The sequence below is a fragment of the Nelusetta ayraudi genome, unplaced genomic scaffold (assembly GCF_046127955.1).
Source record: "Nelusetta ayraudi isolate G7.1 ecotype Tasmania unplaced genomic scaffold, CSIRO-AGI_Nayr_v1 ptg000005l, whole genome shotgun sequence".
NCBI lineage: Eukaryota > Metazoa > Chordata > Actinopteri > Tetraodontiformes > Monacanthidae > Nelusetta > Nelusetta ayraudi.
In genome coordinates this window covers 8751249-8766263 of record NW_027466055.1, presented here as the reverse complement: position 1 = coordinate 8766263, position 15015 = coordinate 8751249, and the positions used below count along the sequence as shown (strand labels likewise).

The 15015-nt window shown below is 47.9% G+C and overlaps 1 protein-coding gene across 1 annotated transcript in view; it reads left to right on the top strand.

Moving 5' to 3' along the window:
• The window catches only part of slit3 (slit homolog 3 (Drosophila)), a 206616-nt gene that overhangs the window by 112493 nt on the left and 79108 nt on the right, over positions 1-15015 (top strand). Inside the window, exons 5-6 of the mRNA XM_076012328.1 lie at positions 1395-1466; positions 13035-13106. Of these exons, the coding sequence (XP_075868443.1) occupies positions 1395-1466; positions 13035-13106 (144 nt within the window). The remainder of the gene's footprint in view (positions 1-1394; positions 1467-13034; positions 13107-15015) is intronic.

Genomic DNA, 15015 nt, shown 5'->3' with positions numbered 1-15015 from the left:
TTTCTGCACGGAGAGCTCGGCTGATTTTCATGCTCTTGACCCGTTTGTGTGTCTTTGTCAGCACATCTTCAGTGCACGCGAGCGGGTTTTGAGCGTGTCATAGTCACGGTCAAGGTCAAACAGCAAAAATCCCCAGACGGAGAGTGCGTCTGGTTGGAGCCATCGTGCATTTACCTTTTCTCTAGAAAATCTGGGTTTTGCAAAAAAATTTCAATATTAAAAGCTCCCATTTTCAGGTTATTTTCGCTTGTGGAGTCACTGAGAGCTGGTTTGCACTAATGAATCCTCACAGCCCAGGAAGCAGCTTCACACAATTTATTATCAGCAAACCTATATTTCTCCAGAAAGCTTGATATTTAGCCCTCTGTTTGCTGCCTCCTCATTTTTTATATATATATATTTTTAGATACGTTTACCATTTGTGACGTCACAGCCACGGGGAGTTCACAGTAAATTGTCTGCAATTTACTGTGAGAAAATGCTGGTGAAGGGAATATGCATTATAATAGCAATGCGGGAGACAAAACAATAAAGTGTATATGGTGAGCGTAGGGCGAACAAGTCGTCTGATGCATGAGACCCTCCCCCCCGCCCATCCCTCCTGCTCTCTAATTACATTTGCTTGCGCCGCCTTCTTCTCGACAAACAACACTAATGGAGTTGAGGCCGGTCTGTCTTGTCATGTCAAGGATAATATTTCTCATATCAGTATTCATTACAGTGTTGAGAAAGAGGATCTGCATGCGTGTGTGTGTGTGTGTGTGTGTGTGTGTGTGTGTGTGTGAGAGAGAGGCAGAGGAAGGGACTTATCGCAGCGAGTGAGAATAAAAAACATGTGACTTGATGGTTCTATTAAACTGAGCCAGTGCACTGCAGATGAGATTGTTTCATTTTTCTGCCGTAGCAAAAAAAAAATAAAAAAAGAGTCAAAGGGAAGGGGGAAAAAAAAATCCTAAAAAAAAGGCGAGCACGAGGCATTAAATCGACCCTCGCAGTGAGCTCCCCTGTTACTTTTTACATATTCATTCCTTCGCTGGCGCCGCTTGTTTCTTCCCATCGGTCACGTGCGCACTTCAAGGCAGCCGGCGGACGAGAGCCAGCAACCCATTTCTGACGCTTCCTTTTGTCTTTGAAGTTCCTCCAACCAAATTGTTCCACTGATCATAAATGTCACAGCGTAATTGACTCTGTGTGTGTGTGTGTGTGTGTGTGTGTGTGTGTGTGTGTGTGTGTGTGTGTGTGTGTGTGTGTGTGCGCGTGTGTGTGTGTTCACGTTGCACGGATCAGATGTTTTCGGTCTCGTCGTATCGGATGAATCCGTGTGTCGCCGTGTCGAGCACTTCCGGTCCGTGGTCCTCACCTTCTGCCCGTGTCTCTGTCTTTCTCCCTCTCAGAGACCTCAGCGAGAACCAGATCCAGGCGGTTCCCAGGAAGGCTTTCAGGGGGATCGTGGCTGTCAAGAACCTGTAAGCACCGCGCCGTCGCCCTGCTCTCACTGTCGTCTTGAATCTATGTTTCATTTCAATGATTAGCGCATTACCCAACTTTCAGGCAGATATGATTCAATGCCGATACGATGTGACACGATACAGCAGCGCACAGTGCGAGGCGGTACCATATAATACAGTGTTGTACGATACGATAGTGTAGAAGAAAAAAAAAACAACCTACATCCCTGTAGTTTTTCACCAAAAAAGGAAAAAAAATACACAGAACATGAAAATTAAATACAAATGTATAATGCATGATATCTTGAAATTTCCCTCCAACAGAGGGGTGTAGCAATAAGAACTTCAGATGTGCATTTTTAATATTTAATGCAGTGTAGACGGAATGAATGTGCTCGTGTCGTACAGTCTGCAGTTTGTACAGATTGTCTATTTTCCCAATGTATAAGAGAAACATATACGGCATCAAAACTCAATTTATAAGCACCAGTCAGCTCTCTGAAATTTACATCCTTGGGTTTTTTTTCCCCCCTCATTTTTCATTACCAATGCTCTATTATCCGTTCACACCCTTTTCGTCACCTTCTCCGATATTCTCACTCTTCTTTCCCTCATCCTCTCTTCCTGTTCGGGGAGGTTTTGTCCCTAAACTCGTGGGCTCAATAACTCCTTCCTCCTCCTCCTCCTCCCCCACTGTCATTTATTCATGACGTCCTAATCACCAATAGTGTGATCAATGCCCTGCTCACAATCGATGCCTCTCGTCAATAACGCCTGATCGATGCAGCCTGACGCTGCATAGGAAGCTAGACGGGCTCCTGGGAGTAAACAGCAACCGGGGGCCGACGTGGGAATGTTCGATAGGAGCCGAGACGCAACGCTTGGCCAGCGCTCCCGTTGTGTTTTTTTTTTGTTTTGTTTTGTTTTGTTTGTTTTCTCTTTTCAAGATAGAAAATCAGCCTCTGCTATCTGTCGCTGTCACGCCTTAATTTGCCGTCTGTCAATTCGTCATCATGTGAGACGCGTGAAAAGCCAAACGCCGGATCTATAGCCAGACGCCTCGGACGTGGGAAGAAGACATATTGCCCAATTTTACGCCACTTAATAGTAAAAAGGAACAGATAATTAAAGGGTAGAGGCGTGATCCCGGCTAGAAGAACGCTAACTAACACGTGGGCAGACGTTCATCTACCGGCATTGAGCTAATTTAAGCAACCGGCCCTGTGTTTGCCCCGCATGCTGTGATGGTGTCGTGAGCAAGAGTGTTGAACTCGCTCTGATCGAGGGCTGCGTGTGGCCTGCAGAGAGCAATACAGCGGAGTGAAGAAGTATGAAATGTCTCGTCGTATGCGTTTGATATCGACAGACGAGTGAAGCAACGGCTCCCTGCTCTGTCATTACGTCCCAGGATGCCAGAGTGCCGCGATGTGATTGGACGGCCGTGGTTGTGTGGGACAGTTTAGGGGCAGTAACGGTGAGGTAAACAAAAAAAACCCAAAAAAATAGATTGGACTCGGTGTAAATCTTCTCAGCGCAATATTCAACTTGGCCGCCGCTGCTCTGTTAGCCGTGACTGACACAGCGGACAGAGTGATGGCAAGCAGGATGGAAAAACACAGCCGGGTGTGATCGCAGCCATAAAGATAATCAGAAGCCGTCGTCCTGGATGTCCCCTTGCTTTTAAAGCCCTGAGCTGCTAGAGGCCGTGAAACAATATTCTGTTGGCTGAATGAAACAGAGAGAAGAAGCGCCAACATCGTGTTCTTCCTATTCAGACAGCGTGCATTGAAACGTGAGACGCCACAAGTCAGAATAATAATAGTTTGGCTTGATGTGCCATCAAAGTTCAAATTAGGGTTTTGTTTTTTTTTTTGTCATAAGCACATCGTCTAAATAGCAAGTTAATAACTGGTTAAAGACCCCAAATTATTCTGTCATTTCCCGTCATCATTTTTTCCTCCATCCACATATTGATCTCTGAACGAGTAAGAAAAGTGTTGACATCTTTTCTTTAGAAAGAGTGTTCGGAAACGCAATTCTGGGAAATCAACCATTTGTGATGTCACAAAGGGAGCTGATGCCTCCCGCTGCCAGGTTAGTAACACCACTTTCAGCCAGATGTTGACTCCACGCACTGAGACCATCCTTGTTTTGACCCCCTCCAAACATCTGGAAGGTCCAACAAACCTTCCGGAGAAGCAGGAGGCTAAAACCCAGAGCTTCTGCAGCAGGCCACAAACAGAGGGCTAAATATGCCGTTTTCTGGAGATCTACACAATGTTTTTGGATAATTCATTGTGCCAAAGATCTGAAATATGGGGCCTTGAAATGTCTTTTGGTATATTTAGAAACCACAAATTGGCTGTTCAAAACTTTAGCATATGTCTGCGCAAGTTCTCGAAAACAGGCTCATCACTAACTTTTGCAGTTCTTGAATTCTTCACCTTCAAATTCCCCCAATGCCGTTGTGCAAGTATCCCTGTCATGTCGGATGGAATTTCTCCAACGGACAACTCAATAGCGCTCCTTGCCCGGGCTGGATTTTGGCACCGGCGCCGCAACATTTCACCCAAGCCGCCTGATAAATTCTCCCTGAGAAAAAGTCTGGCTTAATTTATGTTCAGCACATCCATATAATCAGCCGAGCGCGTTACTTAAGAAAAAAGAGTGGACTTCTCCCTCTGCCCTTGAACTACTGGGATCTCGGCGGCGCTTTTTCATCGGGAGCCCGGCTTTGCTCGTTGATGAATGCGTTTCTTGCTCCAGATCAGTAATTCACAGTTTGGATACAGGCAAATGTGCTCCTCCGGTTAGTTTCCCCTCCCAAGTGTGATGTAAGTTCAATGCGGCTGCCAAAGTCTACAGGAGATTATTACTCTTAAGTTAAATGGACCTGAAAGCGGCTGCACTTGATGCCACATACTGCCGCTTACGCTGCTGCTGCTGCTGCTGCTGCTGCTGCTGCTGCTGCTGCTGCGCCCGTGTGTGCGCGCGTGTGTGTGTGTGTAAGAATGCGACTGTTGCTACTTAACGCTCAGCTCCCGGGTTCAGCTTGGCTGCTGATCATCTCATCCTCACTTCCCTCGTCGTGTCGGACATGCTCCAACCCCCCCCACCCACCTCGTGTTCCTCCCCGCCCCCTGCGCGGTGTCTAACAACGATGACAACGACAAAAGGAGCGGTGCCAGACATCAATCGCAGCAAAGCGCTGTTTTTGTATCCGTTTTTTGCCGCATCATCTTGTCGTCCTTGGCGTTATGAGTTTTAAAGCGGACCTTTCTGGTGCTGTGAAAGCGCAATAAAGCATAGTGGAGGGAAGAGAGCGCTATTGCTAATATTGGCTCGTGCTTGTTCATTAGCATTTTCACTCTGCGCGCTCGTTGTGGGGGAAACGGAAGGGCGTAAAATGCGAAAGTGACGGCAAAGTTTTCGGTGAGATTTGGAGAGGATGTGCGACGAGGCAGCGCAGTGGTTAGCGACGCTAACACATAGCAAGAAGGTTTTTTGCAAAATAAAAGCGATATTTCTAAAATTTCAACAAACTACAATTGCGATTTGCAGGTGTTTCCATTGAACGGTGCGAAGCGCATGAGCCGTAATTCTCCCACAAAATTTTACAAGAATTACTTTGTTTGTTTGTTTTTTGTTTGGTGAATGGTTGCTGTATTTTTCTCTTTGATTAATTGTAAAAAAAAATATTCCGTCTCCTCCTCCGTGCAAACATAGCGTGCCATTTTCACTTGAAGTCACACTGGTCACATGACCCCCGTACGTCATGTCCGGTGACGCGCAAATGCGAAAACAGTGTTTCCATGACACTTTTGCAATATACATCTACATCGATATGTCTGAAAAAAAAAAACACCTCATGTGAGCGTGAAAACCTTTTAGCTATATTTGAGAGTTTTTTTTTCTCGAAATTTAGGTGTTTCCATTACCGATTTTTTTTATTTTATAGGACCAGACTTCAGCGGTGGTAAAAAAAATTAGATGGACGGATCACAGCAGAAATAACGCAGACGTGAGATCAGGGAAAAGGGGATCGAAATCCGAGCCGCCAGATACCAGGAAAACATCTCTCCGTACGCTGTGAATGCGATGTGATTAAATGCAACAAGACTTAATTACCCAGCACAGCCAGTGTGTAGACAGACTGTAGGGTCCGTTTTGTATGCGGAAACCAGCAAATTCAATCATTCCCAGTCCAGCCACGTACTTTTACTGGAACTGCACTACCTTTCTTAGCACGTGCAGCGAAAGGTTTTCCAGGCGTGTGGCTGCAGAACACCACATCATCCACCCAGAGTCTGAGCTTCCTGCGCCATGAAGCAGCTTCATTGTACACAAAGGCAAATTTTACTGTTCAGTTTTCCACCAGGCAGTGAGCTTCCACCTGCACAGGGGTGTTTTGTTTTTTTTTTCCTTTTCTTTTTCGTTAAACACCGCTTGTCTCTCGGCTCTTCAGTTTTCTGCCAAACGCTATGAAGTCTTATCAATCAGCGTTGACGGCAAAATAGTCCCGCCCCCCCCGCTCCCCGCCCCTCCAGCCGCTAAGATTTTTGCCAGCGCAAAATTGCTTTGACCTACAAAGCGAGCGCTTTAACTGGAGGGACTGAGACGTATGAAGATCAGTCATTTCCTCCTCCTCTTCCTCCCCTTCCTCAGCCGTTCCCGACTCCGTTGTTTCTCCCCTCAACACGGCTTTATCGCATCGCGTCCCCCCCTCTTTGTTTTGATTTGCCTCACTTTCCCTCCCCCACCTCCATCATTTCCTTCTGTCCTCTGCCGCAACAATTGTTACACCCTCCGCTCTCGGCTTTTTGTTCTACTTTCTTTGCGAACCATCCACTTCTCCCCCCGAGTCCACCTGTCCCTCCTGGCTCCCCACCCCTCCCCTCCTTTATTTGATTTCCTCCCTCCATCCGTCCTTCCCTAAAACGTTTTGCCCCGTTTGCATTTGACTCCCCCGACGTCGTTCCTTTCTTCCGCTTTCTGTGCTCTCGTTCTCCTTTTCTTCACGCGCTCTCCCTTGTTTTGTTTTTTTAGCCTTTTTTTTAAGTCTCCTCTCCATCCTTCTGTCTGTCCATCCATCGTTCCCTCCATTAGCCAAGGTGACTCCTGCAGTAAAAGGCTGCGGCTCTCCATTATACCACAGGGTGGGAGAGAGAAAAAAAAAAGCCATGACATTACATCCCTGGTGGACACGGCATTGATTTTTCTGGCATGTCTCTCCCTCTCACTTTGTCCCCGGCTTCTTCTCCTCCTCTTTTTACTTTCCTTTGCGTCCATTTCTTTCCTTTCGCTCTCTCCCTCACTCCCCGCCCGGGTCTGTCGCTCCCCTCTCCCCCCTAACGAGGCAGGGTCTTGCTCTCCTCCAGCCGAGTCGTTCCCTTTTGTGAAGCCCAGTGGCCGGCCGGTGTTGCATTGCATTGCCGTGCTCAATATATTGCACCTCTTGCACAGACACACACACACACACACGCATGTGCACAGACGAACACACATGCACACAGTTATAGATCCTTTGAAGCTTGCCATCAAGTTGACCGACGTGCTGAAACTGCCAAAAACGGAGAAAAAAAAAAAAAAAAAACCTTGTAAGCCCAAACGTGATTATGGTCGACTTCAGCTGACCTATAGATACAGGTATATACAGTGTGTGTGTGTGTGTGTGTGTGTGTGTGTGTGTGTGTGTGTGTGTGTGTTCACACCCATGTGCTGCTGACTGGTCCTCCTGTCGTCCTCCTGAATCTCACCTGTCAGTCACGCTCGAGGGAAAACGTGGAGACGGACGAGCCAATAGGAAGCAGGGTTTGACGCTGCCTTGTGCGTCAAACTCTGGATGCTTATCGTCTCCAACGTATGATCTAATTAGATTCTCCTCTAATCGAATCATTTTTTTCTTCTTTACACACACAATGCCTTGTGTTCTCTGGCTCAGCGAGGCTGTTCGTCATGTTAACCACACCAGTGGGTGTCCAACAACCTATTTTCTTTGCTGCTTTTGACAAGTGTGCTTTTCCACCCAAGGACGCAGCCGGGGGGGAATTTTTTTTTTTTTTTTTTTTTGGCACAACTTCCTAAAAATAGAAGTCTTTATTTTAAAACCCTGTCGACAGAATATTCATGCAGTATTTTTATGGGCTCAGCGGCTCTTGCATGTGTTTAAAATGAAAGAGCAGAGTTGCTCACTTTGACATCATCAGATCCCAATTGGCATCGTTGATCGCACCTACACATTTGTGTATATATATACGTACATGTATATACTGTACAGAATAGTACTTCTAGTAGTACTTCAAGCTTTATCAGAGATTTTTAACCATTATTTTTTTACACTAACTTGTGTCTCTTTCTTGTCAGCAACTTCCCAGAATATTGCAAAGTCCCTCTTTTGTTTGCTCCACTCTTCAGAAAATGTGCAAAGGTCCAACAGCGCATCCCTTCTGCCCAGCATTCTAGCAGGAGGCTGTAAACAGAGGGCGAACTATCCTCATCTTGAGTTGTGTGAATGATTGCTGCACTGCTGGACTCTAGGATAAAGACTTGAAAACTGAGACCCTTTAGTCACGAATCGTCGTGCTGGGGGCAACGAGGCAAGCAGGAGCGCATTAATGAAGGTGCGACTGTGTCTCCTGTGCACAGTTGAGACGTTTAGACGCTGCCGGTGTTGAAAATCTCGCATGCGGCATCTCCACAGTGCATTCCACTCTGTGCAAAACCAAATCAGGAAACCCGTCACAGTGGCTCCACTTCTCTACCTTTCCTGCCCTTTTCTCCTCATCCTCTCTCTCTCTCTCTCTCTCTCTCTCTCTCTCTCTCTCTGCTCCCTCGTAAAGCATCTCCACGCTCCATGCCCTCCTACCCACAATGCAGTGCAGGATGGCTGTTTGCTTGAATTATGACCGCAGCACCGCGGAGAGAGGTGAGCGCAGTCGGCTGCCTCTTTCACGCCGCTGCGCCGTGCACTGCGCCGTGCACTGCGCCGTGCACTGCGGATGTCTCCCGATAGGTGTTTTCAGTGTTGACTGCTCTTTCAGCAGAACACCGACTATACTGATATTGAGCCAACAGTTGGTCTGTCCTGTTTTAAGATGTCGACAGTTAAATGTCCGCATTACTCGAAATTCAAAATTATGATTTCTCCAATTTTTTTGGGGAAATTTCGCTAAAACTTTTGTAAATCAGTCATTTGTTATGTCACAAAGGGCGCTGATACCCCACAGAAGCCAGTAACACATTTAGTAACAACGAGCCTGGCCAGGTGTTGGCTCCAACCTTTGAGATTGCCTTGTTTTTGTTCTGTTTAAAACATGTGAAAATTACAACAATGCCTCAGTGTTCTTAGGAGAACACAGGTGATAAATACGCTATATTCTGGAAGTGATGTTTATTTGATTTGGTTGGGTTGTTTTTTTGTTTTTTTAGTTTTGCACCTTCAAATCACATTCGACTGTGTTTTTATCTCTTTAAAATGTGGTTGTTTTTTTTCTCTCTCTTCCATTCTAAGTTCACAAAATCCAGTTCATGCAAATCCAAACAAATCAAATGATTCCGTCTGGTTTTGGACGCCTCTCGACGTCCTTGAGCACTTGAAGCGCTCTCGGAGGTGAACTTCAAACAGTGCAAAAGGGCCTCCAACTCCTCGCAGCCTTGAAAACCACCACTAAAAGCAGATCTGTCATTTGCAAGTAAAAGCTCGCCATTTGCTGGACGAAGCATCAATTATTTCATGCAGTAGCCGTAATTGCACATGTCCATTCCGCTCTGCGTCGCTCGTACATTAGCTGAACCAGGCCGGCCGACCGCAGGCTGCAGCATTTTCGCACGAAAGTGGAGTCTTTCTTCCATCCCCTCATCATTTGTTTGTTTTCTGTACCATTGTTCCTTGCATCTGTTCTCTTCTTCCCCATCAGCACCTTCAACCCCTTCAACCTCTTCAAGCCCTTCGCCTCAGTGGCTATTTCTGTCCTTTTGGTACAAAGCGGCGGGTGATAAAGAACACTGATCTGACATCAATTATTTAAATAATAATGGAATCCATTTTATTCCAACTTGTTCTGCTCTACAGGGTTCAGTTGGTAGTTGGGTTGGTTTTCTCCAAAACCAGCTGTTACTGTTATTAGTGCATCGGTTGGCAGTGAGGTCTGCTTCCGCCATCGACCACCTTTATGAATTGCCGTCATTGGCGCAGGTTCATCGGAAAGTTTGCGCCACAGCTCTGGTGAGACAGCTTTTTAATCGATGCGAGTTCCCTCCATTTACTGCGATTGTCTGGACCGATCGATCAATCTCCGATCGCCGCTTAAGAAAGAAACCTGCCGATACGTCCCGGCTTCCTTCTTCTGTCCTGTCTTTGATTACTCATCACTCAATCAGCGGTGGCCAACTGACGCATTCATAGAGCGGTGTGTGCGTCTATGTTTCTACTCCGGACGGTAGAAGAGGAAAGCATTGAGTCATTCTGCCAATAGGCCTTATGATGGACATGATTAAACGAATAAACAAATTATGTTGAGGGAAATTAATTCTTTGGAAGTCCACCCCTTAACGGAACACATGAGAGTGCGCGCACACACGCACACACACACACACACACACACGCGCACACACTCAGAGGAGAAGGCAGACAGGCAAATATGAAACGCAGGAGAACACACACTGGCCCAAAGTATATCCTCATTCCGGAGACGACGCCATTCATGCCGCCGCTAATCAGGCCGCTTGACGAACAAAGCCGTCAGAAGAATCGGGTCCTATTACAGAAGATGAAATGGTTTTTCTGCGGGGAGGGAACCCGCGGAATGAAGGACATGGCCGCCAATGCGAATCCCCCAGTTATTGTCAAATGATGTGATCCCCTCCAGAGCGGCGATCAGATTAGGCTCTTCAGAATTATCACGCCGCAAAATTCCGGAGAGAAGTTACAGGCGGCTGTGGTGCGGAAGACGTTTTGTCACTTTCATCCACTCGGACCGTCGCGGTATCTGCCGTCTTCACGTCATGAAGTTGATCTGTCACTCCAAGTTCTTTCAGAACTCTGTAATGGGAGGCAGAGCAAAGGGAGACATTGAGCTACTTAGCTTCTAATTGCTGTCGGGTTTTTTTTTTAGCATGAGAATGACAAAATATCTTTGCAAAACTGCAAATGTCTTGAAATTTTCCAGTGCAGGATCCACTTAAAGGGATAGTGCACCTAATTCCTTCCTTCACTAGTGGCTGGTAAAACGTTTGTCTAATCAACATAATGTAGCGTGTCATCCAAGTGTCCTGAGGTCCAGTTTGACGGTGCAGCATCCACCCTTTCCACTTTATTTTAAACAATTTTTTTTATGGTGCAAGGAGAGCGCTTTCCCTTCTGAAGTCTTCCAGGATTTCCTGTGTGCCGTGGAAAATGAAAATACACCAGCAGCCTTCAGTCTCTCTGAGGTTGCTTAAACTGCAACTTCCAGGAACAAGTAACTACAGGCTGCCGTCTTTTGTTGCTTTAATCTCAAAAGTGCAACTTGCGGCTCGGAAATTTAGTGGATGTTTTTTTTTTTGTTTCGTTTTTTTGTTTGTTTGTTTTTCCAAAGACGATGTGCCAACGTTGCCCTTTCAGGACAAACTGGCCGCCGTATCTTCTAAACACTTGTGGGTAGTAATAAATGGCCAGAGATATCATGTTTGGGATAAGTGTCCCTCTGTTTGAAGCTGCTTTTGAGGCAGTTTTCAAAAAATGAAAATAAAAAAACATATTCACATATTCAAACCCTCTTGTGACAGGATATATTTTCATATATTCTGTCAACCTGCATGATCTCTCACATTGGTACATCAATGCACACAAATATATATATATATAAAAAGAATATGTTGCTCCAGAGGTCAGATCGTATTTTTTCCCTCACCACTATCCAGCTGTTGATCTGGGAGCCTCCATCCTCTCGTGTCAAAGCAAACATGACAGATAATACCGAAGGTGCTGCGGCGTGACGCCCCCAAACACAACGGCTTCAGAATGTAGAGGGGACCGCAGCGGCGCTTCATTAAAGGAAACCGGGATTCAATTATTTAGTAATTGCCACTTTAAAAGAACGAGGAGGGAAAGAGGGTTAGAGGGTATATTAAAAGAAAACGATGAATCGAGAGCAAGGAAAACAGAAAAAAAAAAAAAAACTGGAGAGGATTTATGGGCAGAAGTAGGGATTGGAAATAAGAAATGGCCAAAGAATAAAGGGATTAAGGATGGACACATCCAGAGGACGAGAGATGAGAGTGGGGAGAGGGCCGGCAGAAGAAGATTAGGGTGAAGTGATATGCTTTTATCTTCTGGTGTCTGGGGAGCAGCCGGTGTCCAACCAGGATGTGTGTGTGTGTGGTGTGTGTGTGGGGGGGGGTGGGGGGGGGGGGTCTAAGTGGCGCTCATCCTTCCTGGTTAAGTTAAAAACAAGCTGATTCTTCGGAGCAACGTTCATCTGCTTCCCCCGGCAGAAAAACAAAAATGTAAAAAGTAGGTGGGGGTGAGGAGGGAGCGAGGGACAGAGGGAGGAAGAGAGGGAAGGAGGGGGAGAGGTGGAGGGTTCCGGGGTTGTTGGGTTCGTTGACGAAGACATGAATGGATGAGTGGCGGGGTGGGGAGGCAGGCCGAGCGCATTAAAGTAAAAGCAAGCGATAGATGACGGTCGGGTCCACATGGGGGGGGGGCGGGGGGGTTGGAAGGAAGGAAGAAAGAAAGGAGAACGGGAAAGAGAGGGCGGGCGGGCAGGCAGAGTCGTGACTGTACGTTGATTTACGGCGGCTTTCCTTTTAATGAAATTGTTTCAGTGACAGAGCCGGTAAAAGGCCCTTAATGGATTGGCTGGCCTAATGTAATGAAATTACTCCCCCTTTCACTCCGGAGAGGGAGGGAGGGGGGGTGGAATAAAAAAAAGAAGAGGAGGAGGAAGAGGAGGAGGAGCGTAGTTTGGTGGAAGAGCAGAAAATGCAATTAATATTTACAGAGTGGACGAGGAGGGTGGGCTCCACGGACTCTCTCTCTCTCTCTCTCTCTCTCTCTCTCTCTCTCTCTCTCTCTCTCTCTCCCTCTCTCTCCCTCTCTCTCCCGGTGGCCAGTGCGCGCCGGGCGTGCAGCAGGGGAGGAAGGTGATAGGCTGGCGGTGGGCAGGCCACTCTGGCTCGCAGCTCTCCTCCCTCGCACTCGTCCTCTTCCATCCCTCTCTGTCCTCCTCTTCCTTCTTCTCCTCCTCCTCCTCCTCCTCCTCAGGGCTGGACAGCAACGAGGAGGTGAGAGACTTTACCTCAGCGGGCTCCTCCCCCCCCCACCGAAGTGTGCGTGTGAGTGAGTGTGTGTGTGTGAGAGAGCAGCACCGGCTTCCCTCTAAATACTACCTGAAGTACAGGGGGAATCACCTCGCACACACACGCACACGCACATGCGCGCACACTCATTCACGCAACCTGTCTTTTGTTAGTCCCTCCCCCAGCGGAGGGGATCTCACTCGCTCACTGGCGGCTGAGTCTCTCACATCTCTCCCTCTCCCCCTCTCTCCCCTTATCTGTGTGTGTGTGTGCATGTGTGTGTGTGTGCGTGCGCACTGGGTGCAGGCAACTGGACAGCAACCACATCAGCTGCATCGAAGATGGAGCTTTCCGAGCGCTGCGCGATCTGGAGATCCTGTAAGTAAAAAGAATTAAACCCAAATCCCGCCGCTCTCTCCTCTCATCCTCTCATCCTCTCTTCCTCTCTTCCTCTCCTCCTCCGCTCTGCCCGTCTCGTTTCCTCCGAGTCGCAGCTTTCTTTTCCTCTTCATTAGTTTCTCGTGTGAAAAAACGACCGTCTCTCCTGCCGCCTTCCTTCCTCCTTCCACTTTTTCTCCTCCTGTTGCCACTTGGCACCTGTTTAATCCGCGTGTGTGAAAAGACCGTGAGCTTCGACTTGAAGGTGGCGATGGTCACGGTGTGCGGTGCCTTGCCGGCTGTTGCGCCTGCTCGCTCGCCGGCAAACGTGCTGCCCTTGACGCTCCGTGACGCTCGGAGAGAAAGCAAAAAAAAAAAAAAAAGAGAGTGAGGAGACGCAGCGTAGCAGCCTCGGCTTCACTCGCTGTGTGTGTGTGTGTGTGTGTGTGTGCGTGCATGTGCTCGCTGGCAGGTGATTCCCACGGCGTCATGGGATGCGGTTGATACTGTTTCACGTGTGCAAGTTTGTGCAACTGATGCGATCGCGTCTTTCTTCTTCTCTTTCTTTTTCTTCTTCTTCTTCCCTGAGCTGCTCATTATTATTACGCTCAGAGGTGCTACTACATTCAAGGTTACGCAAGGAGCTGCTGAGTGTGTGCTGGCGTGCGCTGACCGTGCGTGCGAGTGTGAGCGGGTCTGCGGCGTGCGGAGGCAGTTGCTCCTGCGGCAGCGGCCGATGGAAGAGATCAAGTTGATGAATTGGAAATTGTTTTTGCAGCACAATCAGTTTGTTTGGCGGCGGGACGAAGTTGGCATCTTTATCCGCATTCGGGGGCCAGAAAGGTTAACAGTGTGTGGTGTGTCGGTCCATGAGGGGACTAATTGACACAGGAAGTGAGGCGGTGGCAGCAGAGGGGGAGAGACGGTCAGGCGAGGAGGCGGCCGAGAGGAGCGGCAGCGACTGGAGGAGGAGCAGACGGCCGCCGCCGCCGTCCCGTCTGCCACCGCCGGTCACGTTGCGTCGATTAGAAATGGCTGACGGTGAAACTGGTTGATGAAGAGAGAGAGCAGCACGATCGCAGGACCGAGAGAAAGACATGCGGCTGTTGAGTCTGGTGGTTTTTGGTAGAAATAGCCAAGACTTGGAGGCGCAATCGGCCCTTAATGAGTAAAAATCTAGGAAGTCTGTCGTGCTTGAGCAACATTGTGGCAGGCAAACTGTTGAATCCAGAGAGCGAGACGATGAGAAATGCTTCCTGTGACGCAATATGAGTGGAAAGAAAGCAGTTTTAAGTTCTATTGTCGCCAGTGGAGTCCAGCAGGAGAGACAAGGAGAAAAAAATATCCTATTTTATTGCTTCCCCCCCCCCCACCAAAATGAAAACAAAATAATTCTATCCGCCGGTCATAAATGCTGCCCTGAAGAGGAAGCAGTGTGTCGCCGGGATTCCCGGCAGCGTCAGGCACGTGTTGGTGCTGGAAGTGTGTGACTGTTGCAGTCTCCGGCTGGCCGGCTGATTAAAGCAGAGACGGTGGTGGAGAGCGGCTCAGTGCTCGTTCAGCCCGGGCCACATAAGACGTCCTTACAGCCGCCTCCACAGAAAAGAGGATAAATGCTAAGGGGCTGAAATTTCAAAATCAGATGCTGCAAAGAGGAGAAACACGCTGGATTTATTCCCTTTCAGCAAAGTTTGCCTCTTTGATTCCCTCTGCCTTTCTTTTCTTTCTCCCTTTTGTCTTTTTTCCTTTTTTTCCTTTCTTTTTTTTTTTGCCTTGCACACTGCGGGAAGCGATGGGATTCAGATAGGAGGAGGGAGGGGGGAGCGGGGTTGGTGGGGGAGCGGCAGGGATGGGAGGGGGGGAGGGGATCAGCGCTGCGAGGTACGACTTATTAGCAATTCATAAGACT